Source organism: Moschus berezovskii, chromosome 5 (assembly GCF_049115385.1).
Source record: "Moschus berezovskii isolate FMDL1 chromosome 5, NW_MosBer_1.0, whole genome shotgun sequence".
Lineage (NCBI taxonomy): Eukaryota > Metazoa > Chordata > Mammalia > Artiodactyla > Moschidae > Moschus > Moschus berezovskii.
Genome location: NC_142464.1, coordinates 32,693,317 through 32,712,919, shown reverse-complemented (window position 1 = coordinate 32,712,919; position 19,603 = coordinate 32,693,317). Strand labels below are relative to the sequence as shown.

Genomic DNA, 19,603 nt, shown 5'->3' with positions numbered 1-19,603 from the left:
TATCCCATCCAAATTAATCACAGAAGACTTACAGTAATTTTATCCCAAGAGCATGCCAAGAGAGACCCTATCTCACTTACTACCAGTATATTAGTTACTGTTGCTTAGTGCTTTAAAACAAGCATTTGTGTTTTCAAAGTGTCTATTAGTCAGGAATCAGGGAACAGCTGAGCTGAGGGGTTTGGTTCAGGGTTTCTCACAAAGCTGTAATTGAGGTATTGGCTAGGGCTGGTCATTTCAAAGCTTGGCTCAGGAAGAATGTTCTTCCAGTTTTACTTACATAGCTGTTCACAGGCCTCATAGGATCCATTCCTAAGCTCAGGCCCTCTCCTCAGGATGCTTCTTGATGTACCAGCTGGCTTCTCTCAGAACAAGCAATCGAAGAGAGACATTCCCCAGATGGAATAAAACTCAATTTCAGAAATGATATCTCATCATTTCTGCTGTGAAAATTGAGTCATTAAGTCCAACCCACATTTAAGGAGAGGGGATTACACAAGGGCGTGAATACCAGAAGGTGGGGATCATTGGGGTCCATCTTACAATGGGGTCCAGCTCACAATTGTACTTGCATAACTGATTTTTTTTCACTTAGCATAATGTCTTCAAGTTTCATCCATGTTATCATCCATGTGTCAGAGTTTCCTTCCTTTTAGGGGTGAATATAATTCCATTATGTGTACATGCACAATTTTTTTTTAATCCATCATCTGTTGATGGACACTTGGGTTGCTTCCACTTTTTGGCTATTATGAATAATGCTGCTATGCATATGGGTGTAAGAGTGTGTTTTTAAAGCTGACTATCAAAGAGGACAATTGGAGTTTAATCTTATAGGGATACTCTGTGGACTGTGTATTTTCGAGCAACTTTTGTCAGTCATTGGATGAGGGCTTCTTGGGAGGTTTCCAGAGTTCCAGATTTCCTGGAACTTGTGGCTTATTGAATAAGCCACAATACAATAAACTCATGAATGGTGAGTTTTCTTTGGTGTGAAATGAGGCAGAGCTTGATGTTGAAGAAACAGTGTGCAAGGAAACATGGGCTCAGACATAGAGAAAACTATGAAATGGGAGTATCCTGGGTGATTTTTGTTTATTTGAAGGGTCTGGGATTGGGTGATTCAAATCAACCTTAATCTAGCTCTACAAGGGAGGATGTTCCTGGGTGACACTTGATCACATAAGAACAATGGTGATGAAGTGGTGACAATAGAAGCTGGATATGAGCCCATTGCTAAATGAATCAGAGGCAAGTAGATAGAAACAGCATTGTGTTGATAATTCTAACTCGTGAAATTATGTCAATGGTATTTAGTTGGTGAGCATCATACTTAAAGTAACAGGACACAGCGGACACTAAAAAGAAAGGAAAGAAAAAAAAAGTTGAAATGTTTCTAAAGCAATATTTGTGATTTGAATTTCAAATTTGCACTTTGTATACCAATGAATAAATTGGATTCCCTTTCCTTAAGTTTAGGTGAAAATAGGCAGATTAAATCAGCTATGAGATTTTTCAAAATTATATGAAACCCCAAGAGTAAGGAATATGTAAGTAGGCTTATAATCTCTTGGGGAATACTAATGCCCAGTTTATGGCTAATGTCTGGGTTGTGGGCCAAAGATAGGTGCTAGAATTTAGAATTCTAGAGATAATTTCTCCTTTGAAATAGAATGACAAAAATAATAATTGTCTTTTCATAAATTATGAACTTAAATTTGGGCTAGAATTTTATGAGCTAACTTCAGTAAGCTAATGTGCATTTAAAGCAATACCAAATTGGAAATAAAATTCTAGTGGTAAGGGTAGGTGATCATTTAAGTATTTTAAGAATTATGAATTTTATAAAGTGGTAATAAAACAAAATACATATGGGAAGGAGATTATTTGCAAATTCCTGAAACCTCCTTCAGTTGCCTGTATGTGGCTTCTCCAGCCGTGACTTCCCTTCCATTGCCTCCCCTACCTCCACACACCCTTTCTCTTGGACCCAAATACTCAGACATAAAAATTATGTGAGTCACTTGCCATTTTCCAGTTTTCATTAATTCAACTGCTTCATTGATTTTGTCAAGATTCAGAGTATGGGTAATTAGTGCATCTAGGTTAATCTTCTTTGCCATATAATCAGAAATCAGTTTAGAGGCACCATCTCTGCCTTTCCAGCCTGGAAATACACAGATTAACAATAGATTTTATACATGAGAGCCAGTATACAAGAAAGGCCCTACAATTTGTTGCTGGAGGTGTTGGTTTTGAGGAAATACAAGGATTTCCTGCTAACTTGTCTGGACCATCAGGAGAATGAATGCCTGTCCCAGTCATATACTCTGTGTGGAAGGCTATTATCCTGGAGGAGACCTCTGGGCCTGCAGAGGAGTATTTGTTTACAGCAACTAGAACATGGACCTCTTCTTAGAGATGCTTCGTGTGTGTGTGTGTGTGTGTTGTTGTGTGTTGATCTGCAGCTTCATGAAAGAGCCAAATATTAAGGGAAGAGAAGAACTTTCACCATAGCAGTGCTCAGTGACAGCTTTTGAAAAATGAATGTTAATAAAGCAAGATAAGGATAAAATGTGCCTTCAGGAAGTAAAATTGCACAGGGAAAGATGGGGTCAGTTAAGATAATATAAAACTTAGCATTGTGTTTTCTCTGTTCTTGTGATTCTCAAGAAACATTGTCTTCATGTTTAGCACTGTGCTGAGCGACATGCCCAGTGAGTCACCACACAGTATTTGGTGGTCTGCTCACTTCTGCCTAGGGTGAGTGTGTGATTTTGCAAGGAGGCAACAGTGTCCTAAGCAGCTGGTTCTGTGACAGGGTCTTGGCAGTTACTTGCTTTCCTTGGTTCCAGCCCGAGCCAGTTTCTCGAGCCTTCCCAAAACTATTCTCAACACAATCTAAAACATTTCCAATACATTTATTTTCTGTTTAAGTTTGTTTTAATTATTTGTAATCAAGAATTCTAACTGATGCTGTGTGTTATGACATGAGGCATGGTGTCTTTTTCTATTTGTTTTTATCGTTTAAAAAACTGAAGTGTAATTAATATGTAACATATTTGTTTTATATGTTTAATATAATGCTTTGATATATGTATATATTATGAAATGATTACTATTAAACTAATCCATCACCACACATAGTTACCTTTTTTTCTTGTGAAAACTTTTGATGTCTTTTCTACCGGGTGATTGGTGATCTGATAAAGCATTTTTATATCTATGTAAAGAACACTTTCACTTGTTTTTTGTTTCTTCTTTTAACCAAGAAAACAAAAAAAAAAGAGGTAGGTCCAGGAACATAGAACTAGGCTAGATAGTGTTTCTGAACAAGGCCACTAATTTTAGGGGGAAAATTTTTTCACTGTGTACATTATAGGAGGTTTAGCAGTCCTGTCATTAGAGGCTATCCTTTAACTGAAAACCTTTGAAACCAATGGATTATACTATCTGTAGAAGAAATTAACTTACATTCATGACCATTATATGAATGCATAGGTGTCGAGCAAAATAGTTTCCTTGTGAGTTTTATTTGAAATATTAGTGACCCTATTTTACAAGAGTTAACTGAGTATGTGTATTTAGAATCAACAATTATTGTCTCTGAGAGAAATATTGTCTCTAGAGGGAAACAGCAATGGGTATGTCTAATTATCCCAAATGGGGGAACTTATAATTAAACTGATTTATTACTTTTTTTGGTTGGCCATGCCATTTTTCTACTCTACACCCATGAATTCGGTAAGATTCCTGGTATCTACAGTACACTGCCATAAGTAGTTGGGAGAACACAAATGGATCACCAGTCCCCCAAATTCATGTAGCTCCTGGTTCTTATCTCTTTTGCCAAGGATTCAAATTTCCCCCAAATCTCTAGATAAGTTTATTTCTCTTAAGTATCAGGTTGCTTGCTTATGAGCCTAGAATCCTACACAGATTTATTTTAGTTTGTTTTCTACTTCCTCAGTAAGAAAACTCTACTAAAGTCTTTAAAATACATAAGTTCTAAGGCAGGTTTAAAAAATGGAAAACCAAGGGATTCTATGAAAAATTTTTTCTCCTCTGGAAAAAATATTTTCTTTCACTTTTATCGGTCATTTCTCTTTTTAATCATGAGTTCATTATGTTTAATGTCTTTGAGTTATACAATGCTACCTCAATTGTTTTGGGTAAGATTCAACATTAGTTGAACCATTTACTAATAACTCAGTATATTCTCCAAAGAATTCCAGTTGGCCATCATATAACTGAATTGAATATAGTTATTCATCACAGTATTGCCTTTCCTTTTTGATTTAGAATTTGTATTAAATTTTGGACACTAGTGAATAAAAAAAAAATCTCTTCCTTTTCATGAGAAAAAAAAATTACTAAGAAGCAACTGCATACATCAATATTCATCCCCTTATCTTAGATACTTATGTGTTGAAACAAAAGCTATAATCTAAAGCTCTCATTCAAGCATTCATTACACATTTCTCTACTTCCCTCCTCTATAATCCCACACATTTCCATTCTTCCCCGAATCATTCATACCTCCATAAACAGATCCCTTTAAAGAACGTCCTGAGAAGAACAAGTGGCCACTGATGTTGAGTTGGACACCAACGAGCAACCCAATAATCACGCAGACCCCATGGCTCTCATGGCAGGAGGCCAGGGCAGCTGCCTGTTGTAAAGCAATGCAAAACAGTGAGGAGGTTAAAAGGTGTACTTGAGAGTTGGACCTAAGTCTGAATCTCATCTTGACTGTTCTCAGTGGTCTGTGACATGCTTTTTTGATGCTCCATGTCCTCATCTGAAATAACATTTATCTTTTAAGAATGAGCTGAAACATAAATAAGACATTGTGTGCTACAGAGTATAGTATTTGGTACAATAAATGAAAATCAGAAAATGAAAATAAAGGCACCCATGGTAGTAGTAATAATTTTTATAAGAACCATTACTGACACTGGTGGTTAGTTAGAGCTGACATATTCATAGGGCTTCCCAGCTAGCCCTAGTGATAAAGAAGCTTTCTGCCAATGCAGGAGATGTTAGTGATGCGGGTTCAATCCCTGGGTTAGGAAGATCCCCTGGAGAAGGGAATGGCAACCCATCCCAGTATTTTTGCCTGGAGAAATCCATGCACAGAGGAGCCTGGTGGGCTATAGTCTGTGGGGTTGCAAAGAGTCAGACATGAGTGAAGCGATTTAGCATATTCTTTTAGATACTGAAAAATATAGTTGGCTATTTGTATAGCATCATATATTAGCAAAGTTATAAATAAACATGTTCCCATTATTTATTTTCAAACACTATTTTTCGGAGCAAGACTATCTTTAGGAAAGCCTGTGACAAAGATTTTGTTGTATCATTTTACAGATGAGGGGATTTATGTGTAGTGAGGAATGGAAACATTTTGTAAGCTGAGGAAAGGGTTTCAGTTGGAAGAGACAGGTCTTGGGTTTTCATGGAGCTGATTAGAAGATGGAGACATGCAACCCAATAGTATGCTATTTCTACAGTCCCAAAGAGAGTCTCAAATTGTGAAATAATTTCCTATCCATTTATATTCTTACATAAACCATATTCAGCCAGAAAAATTACCATTTTTTCCCCTTCATTCTTGAAATGAACTCTTTTAATCAAGGTTGGTAAATAACGTTTCTTGGACGATTATCTCAGATCCAACATGAAAGACTTCAGTGAAAGTGTAGAGCTTTGCAGGGTCATTAATTATTCTTATCACACTTAAATCTTCTGGCTTGGAAGTTATAGTTACTAAGCTGCTCCTTATTATGAAATAATTCAGTGAGAATTCCTTACAAAGCTTTTTTTCCCTGTCTATTGTAGGCTGTCTGCTTATTTGAAGGAATAGTATTGATATAATGCAACAGAGGGAGAAGAAAACTCAGTATGGGGGTTCAGTGTTTGGGATAGTGAACAGCTTTATGAGTAGACAGAAGGTACCAGGTGGGATGTCAGGGGCACAAAATGAATTAAATAGAAGATTGTGGCGGGAATCTTAGATTTTTCACTCAGTTAAAAATCTGAAATAAAGACTGGGGGCTTCCCTGGTGGTCCAATCGAGAAGAATCTGCCTTCCAATGCAGGGGACACAGATACGATACCTGGTCAGGGAAGATCCCACATGCCGTGGCACGATTAAGCCCGTGTGCCACAACTTCTGAGCCCATGCACTGCGACTACTGAAGCCCAGGCGCCTAGAGCCTGTGCTCCATGAGAGAAAATCCGTGGAAATGAGAAGCCCATGTGCCATAGTAAAGAGTAGCCCTCACTCACCACAACTAGAGGAAGTCCTGTGTGCAGCAATGAAGACCCACTACAGCCAATAAATAAATAAATCTTAAAAAAAAAAAAACTGGTAGAAATATTGGTAATTTTCACAATTGGGAATCACATACCACAGTTTCTGGATTTCCAATGACCTCAAAGCTAAAGTCCACACCATCACCTGTCAGGTCAAATAAAACTTCTTGGATGGGTTTCTCATAGTCCTGTGGGTTGATGCACTCAGTGGCACCCACTTCCTTTGCCTTCTCAAATTTGTCTTTATTGATGTCCACTGCAATGATCCTGGTTGCTCCAGCTGCTTTGCAGCCCATGATAACAGACAGGCCAACTCCTCCCAGACCAAACACAGCACAAGTGGAGCCTGGGGTCACCTGCATACCCAAAGGCAGAAAAAAAAGAGCAAAGAGAACATATACTGTTACTTGATTGGACAGACAAGATCTGAATGTACTTTTTTTATGAGACATAAACAAAGGCCATCTTCAAATAATACATGTGACTAGAGAGTTTGAGCTTCTCAACATATTTCTAGATATGGGATACTTTTTGACAGAGGAGCAAAAACTAACCTGTAAAAAGAGTTTCAAGTCTCAGGAATTAGGGTAAGTAGAAAAAGTTTAATGAACTTTCATTGACTCTTAAGACTTATTTAACAAAGTATTTAATTTCATATATTTTTGAGTTTTCCACCTTCTTGCAACATTTCCCTTCTCTTTTCTTTTGGATATCCATAAACTTTGCTTCACTTATAATGTCAGTGCCTTACAAAGGTAAAGACTTATTTTTTAGTGGGTCTAAAATGAAACTAATTTAAATTGAACCCCATACGAAGTCTCTGGATAGTATGGGGACTAATGGAGATTGGAAAAAATAAAGAACTAAGATTCACTTGCTGCTTCAGCCTGGATGGGAGAGGGGTTTGGGGGAGAATGGATACATGGCTGAGTATGGCTGAGTGCCTTTGCTGTTCACCTAAAACTGTCACAGCATTGTTAATCGGCTATATTCCAATACAAAATAAGAAATACAAAGGAAAAAAAAATTATAAAGGAAATTTATTAACCACTTAAAGAAAGAAGCTAGGCAGATTTGGGTGATATTCCCGAAACTGTCATTTAACAGTAACCTACTCTAGAGTTCCCCAGTGACCTAGTGGTTAGGATTCCAGGCTTTCACTGCTGTGGCTTGTATTTAGTCCCTTGTTGGTAAACTGAGATCCTGCAAGTCAATGTGGTACCACCAAAAAGAAAAAAAAAACAAAAACAAATCTGTAACCCATTCAACCAGAGTGGGATTACCTGACTAGTCTGTTTTATATGCCAACATCTCCATCAATTGGTCTTTTTACTTCCCTTTTGTTTTTATAGGAACTGATCATCATTGGAAGAACTGACGCTAAAGCTGAAACTCCAATACTTTGGCCACCCCATGAGACGAGCTGACTCACTGGAAAAGACTCTGATGCTGGGGGGGATTGGGGGCGGGAGGAGACGGGGACGACAGAGAATGAGATGGCTGGATGGCATCACCAACTCGATGGACATGAGTTTGAGTGAACTCCAGGAGTTGGTGATGGACAGGGAGGCCTGGCGTGCTGTGATTCATGGAGTCGCGGAGAGTCGGACACGACTGAGCGACTGAACTGAACTGAACTGAACTGATCATCATCTGTTATTTGATACAACAGAATAGCTCAGTGGGCACTTTTAGCTGTTGAATCCCAGCACCTGGAACAGTGAATGGCCCCATAAATGTATGTTGAAAGAAAAAAAGAATTAACTGGAATATGGAAGGATACATAGCCATTTTTAAACTGTATTATGTTTAACTCCCAGGAATTCCTGATGTCTCCACTTGTGAATGGCATCTAGACTTAATTTGCCACATACTACAGACCAAGAGGGAATGGGGAATATGTGCAAGGGAGTATAGGTGACTAGACAATAATAAAGAACTTGAGGATGTTTTGAGGCAGGTTTGCGAGTCTCTCTCAGGCTATATGATCAGACATGGCCCAGATACATAAGGCCTTCCAACTCTATATGTCAACAATTACATTCATAATGGATATAAATGCTTCTCACCTTGGCAGTATTGATTGCACCACCATACCCAGTAGAAAAACCACAGCTAACTAGGAATACTTTCTCCAGAGGTGCAGCTGCATCAATCTTGGCGACTGAGATTTCACTGATTACTGTGTATTCAGAGAAGGTGCTTGTATTCCCAAAGTGGTATACTGGTTTTCCCTTGCAGGTAAACCTACTGGTACCATCAGACATCAGGTGGGTTTCTTCATGTCTTTTATAGACAAAAGCAAACAAAAAACATTTATTTGGAATTAGAAAGTTTAGATTCCTTTTAAGGAAATTGAATTAATTAAAAAAAAAGTTTGTAAATACTTACTTGAATTTTCTACAAAAGTTGTCTGCAGGATTAAGGCAAGAGGTGCATTCTCCACACTGTGGTAGAAAGAGTGTGATAACTTTGTCTCCTAAGAGAGCAAAATCATTTATGAAGGCATTATTTTTAAAGTAAAGAGATAGCTATATCTCAGGAACTCAACAACAAGGCACTCAAGAAAATATAACTAAGAATTAGCTCCACATTTAATTGTGCTTGTTATTGTGGAGAATACTTACAAAAAAGGAGATATCTTTGTCATGTGTGTCTAGCTCTGGGCTCAATGTCTGACTCCCAAGGGGCTGGCCTCAGATTTGCCTTCTTTCTAAGTTCCTCTTGAGGCACCAGATGACTTTGTCATGTAACCACTGAGCCAAGTCTTTTCTTACATTTTCTATAAAACTTCTGCTGTCAGGAATTGGGTTTAAAATTGTATGGATACCACAAACTCACAGAATAAGCTTCTGGATCAGGGAGAGAGGATTGTCTCCATGCTATCATCTGTGTTTTACATCAATCCTTTCTCCAGAGGTAGGCAGTTTTCTCTACTAATGTTCAAAGTATAAGAAGGATATTAGAATAACCTGCCTGTGATGGACTTACTGACTGCCGCATTGTCTATCCTTGTAAACCAGAGCAATTTACTTCATATTTTCTGTAAAAATAATTTGTAGAATTTCATTTATTTTCAGTTTTTTAAAAAATAATACACACTCATGGTAAAATTTAAACAACACAAGTGAAAATTGACATCCAAGTCTCCAGTCTTCCTTATCCCACCCTAAAGACAATTACCTTTATCAATATCCAAGGTATTTTTCAGAGACGTAATCCCTTTAGAAATACAAAAACTAGAATACTATGTACCCTATCATAGGCCTTGCTTTTTTTATTTAACAGTTAATCTTAGAGATTTCTTATCTTAGTATATAGAGCATTCTATCATTTATTTAATATTTACATAGTATTCTGCTATATAAATATATCATAATTTATTTAAGCAGCCCCCTGTATACTGACAGACATTTAGGTTGCTTTCTATTTTTATTATTTCTTCTTCCTGACATGAAAATGAACAATGCAATAAATATTTTGAGCACACATGGTCTGTGGTAGGCAGAATTTCTAAAATGGCTCACCAATGATCTTATCCTAATTCCCAGAAACTAAATATGTCAAGTTATCATGCCTGTGAATGTTACATGGACAGAAGAGAGTCTTTGCAGATGTAATTAAGATTACTAAGCAATTGACATTAAAATAGGAGATTATCCTGGGTTATTTAGGTGGACCAAAGATCCATGAAAGGAGACAAGAGGAAAGCAGAAGAGGAAGAAAAAGTGATTCAGAGCATGAGAAGGACTTGATGTGCCATTGCTGCTTTGAGCCTAGAAGTGGGTGGTGAAGGGGCCCCATGAGAAGGAATGTGAGCAGCTTCAAGGAGATGAGGGCTGTAGCCCCAGCTGACAGCCTGTCAACTGAGGTTGAGAACTTTGGTCTTACAACCTTAGAGGTTGTCAGCCCTAAATATTACACTTTCAAGTCTTTGCTAAGTTTTTAGATAAACAGTGTTTTTCTGTTGTCTTTAAAATTTTAATTTATTTCGGGTTTGAGATTGGGCATCTTCTCACATGCTTAAAAAGCAATTGTGTGTATATGTGTATATATCTATATCTCTCTATATATTCCCCCAAAACTAGATGTATATTTCCTTTGCCAATTTTCATAAGTTAGTGTTAAAGAATTCTTTATAAATTAAAGAAATTTGCCCACTGTCATATTGGCTTGTTGATTTGGGGGAGGGTTTATTTTAACACAGAATTTTAAAGAACTTTATTTTCAAATTTATCAATATGTTATTTTACATCTGAATTTTTTGTGTTGGTTAAAATTTCCTTCCCTTCTCCGAGGTATTACAAAATGTTCTGTTACAATAATTTATAATACTTCTATGGTTCCACTTTTCACATTTAATTCTTGGATTCATATAGCATCATTCTTTCTATAAAGAATGTAATAGCAACTCAAGTTACTTTTATTCTCCAGAAAACTATCCGGTTGTTTCAATATCATATATTGAAATCCATGTTTCCCCCCCAAATTTGAAAGGTAAACTTAATCCTATATTAAATATCTACATATATTTGATCCAGTTCTGAACTTCTTCCCTATTTAGTTCACTAATGTGTTCAACTGTTTATCATAGTTTAACTATTTATCATATGCTTCATTTAAACAATTGTTCAACAGTTTCTCTCAGTTGATTTTTTTGAGGAAATTTTTGTCTCATTTGCACTTTCTTTCAGGTTCAATTTCAGTGCATTCTATTTTTTATTTTTATTAATATCAAAATATAAGTATAAAGAATGCATTTAGTACTTTTCTGTAATTTATACTTAACCCTCCTTTTCTAAGAAATGGGCAATATTTTACCTTTTATTTCACTTAATCTTAACATAATTTAAGGGATGCTTTTTATCCCTGAGGTGGGTTCCAAGTTGCTGCTATTTCCTAATTCCAGGTACCAGTTCATACCTGCTTTCACTGTGCTCACTCCTTCTCCCACACTCTCGACTATTCCAGCTCCTTCATGGCCCATGATGATAGGGTAGTGTTGGTGCTGAAGATTTTTATCCTTCAATATTTTCATCTCGGTCCCACAGAGCGCTGTGGCCACCATCTGTATGGAAGGCAAAAAGTAATATAGTTTTCTCTGTCTCAGAGATGTTCTAGAATTGTTAATGTTGTAAAGTGTTTTGGTAGTTTGATATGCTGCATTAATATTAATGCATTCATTTCTTAGTTTTAATTCTGGACAAGGGCCAGTAATGTGTTTCAATCAATGAAATGTTTTTCACTAGCTAATTTTGGAATCAAATGATGACTTTAAAACTTACTGGAGAGGGTAGGATGGGCTCAGAAGAGACCATTGTAAAACTACATGTGGCATCAAAGGTCTCACTTTGTGCTTCACTGGAGCTTGTAAGTGGGAGTGTGGAGGAGCAAGACCAATTATAGAAATGAAGGAATTGGAATACAGGAAGGAGAGGGAGAATGCCTCCTATTATAATTGAGGCTTTAATTTATTTCACATGAGGGCTTTACAGTTGTGTTATTGGTACAAGTTGTAATTCCACTTTTTGTTGTAAATCAGCCAGATAGTTTAAAGTGGAGGCACTCAGAGCAGTGGTTACTAAAGAGTTCAGAGCTGAAATCTTGGCCCTGCACCCCTGTTTAACTGTGTGATCAGGGGATAAATTGTCCTTCTGAGTCTCAGTTTCTTCATCTCTAAAATGGGTATGGGGTTGGAACGCATGTGTGTGTGCACGCGCACACACACACACACACACACACGGCTAAATCAAGAATTGAAATCTATTGAAATTTGACCATGTAAAAGGGGGATAATTTGAAGACTATCATATAATTCCTTGTAACCTGACTGTAAGCAGTGCAGTTAGAACTAATGGATCTAGCATTTTCCTATCATTCTCTGAAGACAGCCTTTCTCTTATTCATCATGATCGCATGGTTAAAAATGACTGCCAGCCCTGAGCCCCTTCAGCCTCTTTAGTTCCCTCCTTCGCCTGTCTTGCTAAGATTCTCTGTATCTTGTTCAAATTCTTGAGTGAGAGATTCAGATTTGTAGCTTATCAGATAATGGCTGGATGTCCTCTAGTTGGTGTCCACATCTCTCTGTATGAGTTGCGATCCTGTGGGTGGAGAGTGAACAGAGATAGCCAAATGACTTTCTGTGCAATCCGCGGATCATATAGGCCAGAGAAGACTTTTTGAAAAGAGGGCATGGATTGCACAGGCAAGGTAACTTACAAAATGATAATCTCTCTGTGATCCATTAATAAGCAATACTTATTCATCATTATTAACATTAAATAGTGAAAATTCAAAAGAAACTGAACTAGAAGTCAGGTGAGGTACCTTCTGGGCTGGTAGCCTCTTATTAGAATCACCTAGGGGATATTTAAAACCTCTCACGGTCAGCCTGTGTGCATGCTAAGCTGCATCCATCATGTGCGATTCTTTGCAACCCTATGGACTGTAGCCTGCCAAACTCCTCTGTCCAGGGGATTCTCCAGACAAGAATACTGAGTGAATTGCCATGCCCTCCTCCAGGGAATCTTCCCAACCCAAGGATCAAACCCAGGTCTCCTGCTTGGCAGGAGGGTTCTTACCACTAGTTCTTTACCCGATCAGACTGCACTCCACACCAGATAAATCACAAATTCAAAATGTCTAAGGGTGGGATTCAGTTTTCAGCATTTTCCAAAGCTCCTAAATGATTCCAGACATATAAGCAAGGTTGAGAAAAGCAGTTGAAGTCTCTGTTCTTATTTAACCGCTTCAACAGTCCTGTACATTATTGATTTCAATCTTATTTTTAAAATAATAGGTATCTGTTACCCTCTTCCAGCTCTAACCTGAATTCCAAAGACCGAGTCTTGATTTATCTATAATCAAACAAAATTTCATAAAACATACAGTCAGTCCTTCTTATCCATGGGTTTTTCATTCATGAATTCAACCAATAAGGGATTGAAATTATTTAAAAAACATCCAGAAAGCCCTCCAAACAAAACTTGAATTTGCTGCATGCTGGCAACTATTTATATATCATTTACATTGTATTTACAACAATTTGTATAGCATTTATCTCGTATTAGGTATTTTAAGTAACCTAGGTACTAGTGGTAAAGAACCCTTCTGCCAATGCGGGAGATGTAAGAGACGTGGGTTCAACCTCTGGGTCAGGAAGATCCCCTGGAGGAGGGCACAACAAACCATTCCAGTATTCTTACCTGGAGAATCCTATGGACAGAGGAGACTGGCGGACTATAGTCCATAGAGTCGCAAAGAGTCAGACACAGCTGAAGTGACTTGGCAGAGATGATTTAAAGTATACGGGAGAATGTGTGTAAGTTATATGCAAATACCACACCATTTTTTATAAGGAATTTGAGCCTCCTAGGATTTCGGTATGGAGTGGGTTATTCTTGGTACTAATCCCCTTCAGATATAGTGGGAGGACTGTATTTCAAGGTAGCTTAAATATCATGAAGAATATCATAAAATTGAAAGTACAGATTAAAGTATGGTTTGTGGGTAGAAACTTCTTTTAATTAGTAATAGTTAAAAATAAGTGTCCATTGGGTATGTATCCTATGCTATACCTTCCTAACTGTTTCTCTGGTTGGATTTGAAGACTAATGGAAATGTTTAATAAAAAAGAAATAGAAGAGTGTGTAGTTTTCTTTCTGAATTGAACATTGTGAAAAGAATGTATAACCTACAGTGAACAGCTCTGAGTTTTGGTGTGGAAATATTGTGGATTTTTTTTTTTTTTTTACCTTTATGCGAACTTCTTTGGCCTTTGGTGGAGCCACTTCTACCTCCTCAATGGAAAATGATCCACCAGGCTTCCAGACTATGGCTGCTCTGCACCTGATAACCTGGGAAAAAGAATACGGAGGCAGAAAGGGAAACTCCTTAGGCTTGTGAGTTAGAGAATTCCTATATTGATGATTATTAAAGGGTTGAATCCAATTATTTCACACTCAAGACTAGATAAAAAAAAGAAAGAAATCATTGCTTACATATACTTAGAATGTAGCCTCTTGACCTCAATTCAACTTTTCTTGTACTATCAGTCTCTGTATTCAAATCAGTCTTGCAATTCTAACTGTATTTACATACTGCTACACAACCAAGAGGATAGATGTCATACTTTTACGATGAACAAAATTGTTCAGTTTCAGGGTAGAAATGACATTGCAGTGTGAGAGTTATTTGTGATCTTAGGTATGGGAGAGAATCAGTTTTGGGGTGCAGGCAGGAATGGAGACCATCTAGTTGTGGCATTCATTTCATCAAATGGTGGTGGTCACTGGCAGACTGAGATTGAAGGGGTTGTTGGTGGTAAGGTAGTCCTTCAAGGGTTTCTGATTTCAGCCCATCATTGTTCTCACTATAAATTATTATCCTGTGTGATTTCACCTAGTTTATATAGAATCAACTATTACTTTTATGTAGATGATCTTTGTAACAGACGTGTTACTAAGCTTTAGATTCTATTCATTGGCTATTTGAATGTACTGTGCTTAGTTGCTCAGTCATGTCCAACTCTTTGTGACCCTTTGGACTGTCCTACAGGTATCTCAAATTCAACATGATAAAACATGAAGACACTGTTATTTCTTTCTTCCACCACTCCCCTTCCCTTGACCAGTGGTGGACACAGCACACAATTTGTTCTTTCCTCTGCTTTCTCTGTTTCAATGAGTTGCCATGTAATGTATTCAATAATACAAGAAAGAAACCTGGAAAGAGCCTTGGTTTGTCTCTTTCCCTCAACCTCTACAATCTAAAATTTTCTGTAATCTGACCCCTCTTCTCCATTTCTGCTGCTACTGTGTGGTCCAGTCCTCACTGTCTTTCACCTGGCTTGGTTCATCATCTTGAAGTCCATCTTTTATAACATTGCTGTGTTTAGCCGCTCAGTTGTGTCTGATTCTTTGTGACCCCATGGACTGTAGCCCGCCAGGCTCCTCTGTCCATGGGGATTCTCCAGGCAAGAATACTGGAGTGGATTGCCATGACCCCCTCCAGGGGATCTTCCTAACCCAGACCTGAATTGAACCCAGGTCTCCCAATTGCAGGCAGATTCTTTCCTGTCTGAGCCACAGGGAAGCCCTGAACTATAATCCTTATCATGCTAATTCCCTACCTAAAAATGATATTGTCACCAACTGTTTGTCAGAATCTGTTGACATGGTCTACAAAGCTTTCCATGATCTTCCTGTCAGTCTTTCCAACCTTATTTCTAGTCATTTCCTGCCCTCAGGAACAACAGAAAAATTCTGGATAATTTTCTTCTGTTTTTCCTCATGTTTCGTCTACCTGCACAACTGTCTCCTCCTTTACCTGGTGAATTCTTACATCTGTAAGTTTTCTCTTATATGTCACTTTCTCTGGGAAGCCGGGCAAGATTAAGGGCAATGCCCCTCTCTTTTTTTTTACTACCCTTGAACTCTCTTTCATAATTACTATGTCTCTCTATGAGATCCTTTAAGGAGGAGATATATCTTTAACTTTGTAAAGTTTGATATACGGCTTGATATATTGCCTATTAAAGGACTGAAAAAAAAAAAAAACTGAAGAAAGGCAAGGCACGTAAAAGGAATAAAAGAAAAGGGGAAGGAGAGATATTAAGATTAAGATTGTCTTCCACCTTTAGGAGTTTAGAGAGTAGTTGAGTGATGAGGTGTGGGTAAATAGACAAGCACACAGGTCGACACATTTATGATATGACGTAAAAAAGAATACTATACTTACTTTCCCTGTGGTACTCATGATGATTTTCTCTGTGTTCTTCTGGCCACAGATGAATGTACTGAGAAAAGGAGATTCTGGTTAAAACTTTCAAAGTCCAAGAGAGTAGAGGTCACTGTTTGATCAAGAGGCTGAGTCCTGACCTTTGTGTATTTATCAGGTAATTAACACACCTCATAACTGGAAACAGATTTTCCTGTTCCTTGACAAAAGTTCCTAATTATAATATGAAAAAGATTTAGCTCAGTGCAAAAACACAAAAGGTGAAATTATGCAAAGTTTTTCTTCTCTTAGTCATGAGGTTCCCCTCCTAGTATCCATCCTATTGAATTTTAAATTTGTTCTTCTAAATGTCCAAGTTTAAAATTTCTAATAACATGTATAAAATTGAGTCTGTGTTGTTTTTCCAATGCATATATGGTATCTATGAGTCTAAATTTGAGTAATCCATTGGTTTTCCACACATGTGTCCCATTGTTGAGGAATTAGGATGTTACTAGCTAGTTTTCTTTAGGAGTTTAGCATAAGCTCCTCACTTCTTGGTATGCTGAGCTGGTTACTCAGAGAAATTGAAACTAATATGGGTGAGAAGCCTGACAATCAGGATTTGAATTTGAGCAAATCTCTGTATGTGGATTAAGAGACTTGACCAGGACCCTGATGAACATGAGGAAAAGGAAATACATTCCCAATGAAAGGTAACACCAGTAGGCAGGTTTTAGCTAGAAGGGAAGAAAAGATTAAATGCTCTTTCTGTGTCATAATATGAGCATATGATTTTCTTTCTTAGCTTGTGAGATTGCAGTGGATTATATTGATTAATTTTCAAATATTGAACCAGGTTTACATATCTGGAACAAATTCTACTTGGTGTACTAGTTTTCTTTCTTTGCACTATCTTTGTCTGATTTTGGTTTCATAGTAATAATAATTTCTTAAAATTATTTCCTCTTCTATTTTCTGGGAGAGATTATATAGAATTGATATTAATTCCTTAAATGTCTGAATTCTTTAATGAAACCATCTGGGTCTAGAGATTTCTATTTTGGGATGGAGTTGACTCACTGGAAAAAACTCTGACGCTGGGAAAGGTTGGGGGCCGGAGGAGAAGGGGACGACCGAGAATGAGATGGCTGGATGGCATCACCGACTCTGTGGACATGAGTTTGAGTGAACTCCGGGAGTTGGTGATGGACAGGGAGGCCTGGTGTGCTGTGATTTATGGGGTCGCGGAGAGTCGGACACGACTGAGCGACTGAACTGAACTGAACTGAACTGAAAATTGTGAATTCAATTACCTTCATAACAAATGTTGGTTGGTTGGTTTGGTTTAGTCTCTAAGTTGTGTCCAACTCTTGCAACCCCATGGATTCTAGCCCACCAGGCTCCTCTGTCCAGATGATTTTCCAGGTAAGAATATGTAAGTGATCTGTTTTGTATTTTAGTCTGCAATCTTTGAGCAATTACTCCATTTCATCTAATTTGTCAAATTTATGTGTGTAGAATTGCTAACGAAGAGTGAAAGTGAAAGTTGCTCAGTTGTGTCTGACTCTTTGTGACCCCATGGACTATATAGTCCATGGAATTCTCCAGGCCAGAATACTGGGGTAGGTAGCTTTTCCCTTCTTAAGGGGATCTTGCCAAGCCAGGGATGGAACCCATGTCTCCCGTGTTGCAGGTGGATTCTTTATGAGCTGAGCCACAGAACTGTTCAGTTCAGTTCAGTTGCTCAGTCGTGTCCGACTCTCTGTGACCCCACGAATCACAGCACGCCAGGCCTCCCTGTCCATCACCAACTCCCGGAGTTCACTCAAACTCATGTCCATTGAGTCGGTGATGCCATCCAGCCATCTCATTCTCTGTCGTCCCTGTCTCCTCCCACCCCCAATCCCTCCCAGCATCAGACTCTTTTCCAGTGAGTCAACTCGTCGCATGAGGTAGCCAAAGTATTGGAGTTTCAGCTTCAGCATCAGTCCTTCCAATGAACACCCAGGATTGATCTCCTTTAGAATGGACTGATTGGATCTCCTTGCAGTCCAAAGGACTCCCAAGAGTCTTCTCCAGCACCACAATTCAAAAGCATCAATTCTTTGGCGCTCAGCTTTCATCACAGTCCAACTCTCACATCCATACATGATCATGGGAAAAACCATACCGTTGACTAGACGGACCTAGGTTGGCAAAGTAATGTCTCTGCTTTTTAATATGATATCCAGGTTGGTCATAACTTTCCTTCCAAGGAGTAAGCGTCTTTTAATTTAATGGCTTCAATCACCATCTGCAGTGATTTTGGAGCCCCCCAAAATAGAGTCTGACACTGTTTCCACTGTTTCCCCATCTATTTCCCATGATGTGATGGGACTTGATGCCATGATCTTCGTTTTCTGAATGTTGAGCTTCAAGCCAAATTTTTCACTCTCCTCTTTCACTTTCATCAAGAGGCCTTTGAGTTCCTCTTCACTTTCTGCCATAAGGGTGGTGTCATCTGCATATCTGAGGTTATTGAGATTTCTCCCAGCAATCTTGATTCCAGCTTGTGCTTCTTCCAGCCCAGCGTTCCTCATGATGTACTCTGCATATAAGTTAAATAAGCAGGGTGACAATATACAACCTTGACGTACACCTTTTCCTATTTGGAACCAGTCTGTTGTTCCATGTCCAGTTCTGACTGTTGCTTCCTGACCTGCATACAGGTTTCTCAAGAGGCAGGTCAAGTGGTCTGGTATTCCCATCTCTTTCAGAATGTTCCACAGTTTACTGTGATCCACACAGTCAAAGGCTTTGGCATAGTCAATGAAGCAGAAATAGATGTTTTTCTGGAACTCTCTTGCTTTCTCCATGATCCAGCGGATGTTGGCAATTTGATCTCTGGTTCCTCTGCCTTTTCTAAAACCAGCTTGTACATCCGGAAGTTCATGGTTCACATATTGCTGAAGCCTGGCTTGGAGAATTTTGAGCATGACTTTACTAGCATGTGAGATGAGTGCAATTGTGCGGTAGTTTGAGCATTCTTTGGCATTGCCTTTCCTTGGGATTGGAATGAAGACTGACCTTTTCCAGTCCTGTGGCCACTGCTGAGTTTCCCAAATTTGCTGGCATACTGAATGCAGCACTTTCACAGCATCATCTTTCAGGATTTGAAATAGCTCAATTGGAATTCCATCACCTCCTTTAGCTTTGTTTGTAGTGATGCTCTCTAAGGCTCACTTGACTTCACATTCCAAGATGTCTGGTTCCAGGTGAGTGATCACGCCATCATGATTATCTTCGTCGTGAAGATCTTTTTTGTACAGTTCTTCTGTGTATTCTTGCCACCTGTTCTTAATATCTTCTGCTTCCGTTAGGTCCAAACCATGATGTTTGCAGTGTCTGTAGTAATATACTCTGTTTGATTCCTTATTATTGATAGTTTGTGTCTTCTTTCTGTTTTTTTTTTGTCAGAAGCCACTCTTATATTTCAGGCATTCATTTGATGCTGTGGTAATGATGATGAATGTGATATTCAGAGTCCACAGTCTCATAGTGTGAACAAATAATAAGACAATTACAA

The 19,603-nt window shown here is 38.3% G+C and overlaps 1 protein-coding gene across 1 annotated transcript; it reads right to left on the bottom strand.

Annotated features, from left to right (window-relative positions):
• Nucleotides 1–1,333: 1,333 nt before the first annotated feature.
• LOC129561705 (alcohol dehydrogenase 6-like) lies at nucleotides 1,334–16,074 on the bottom strand. Its single transcript, XM_088836033.1, has 9 exons — nucleotides 16,057–16,074; nucleotides 14,073–14,174; nucleotides 11,242–11,386; nucleotides 8,710–8,797; nucleotides 8,388–8,604; nucleotides 6,414–6,674; nucleotides 4,540–4,672; nucleotides 2,029–2,167; nucleotides 1,334–1,358 (listed from the first exon to the last, which is right to left on the bottom strand). The coding sequence occupies exons 1-9, from the start codon at nucleotides 16,072–16,074 to the stop codon at nucleotides 1,334–1,336; spliced, it is 1,128 nt and encodes a 375-aa protein (XP_088692159.1).
• Between the last annotated feature and the right edge of the window lie 3,529 nt (nucleotides 16,075–19,603).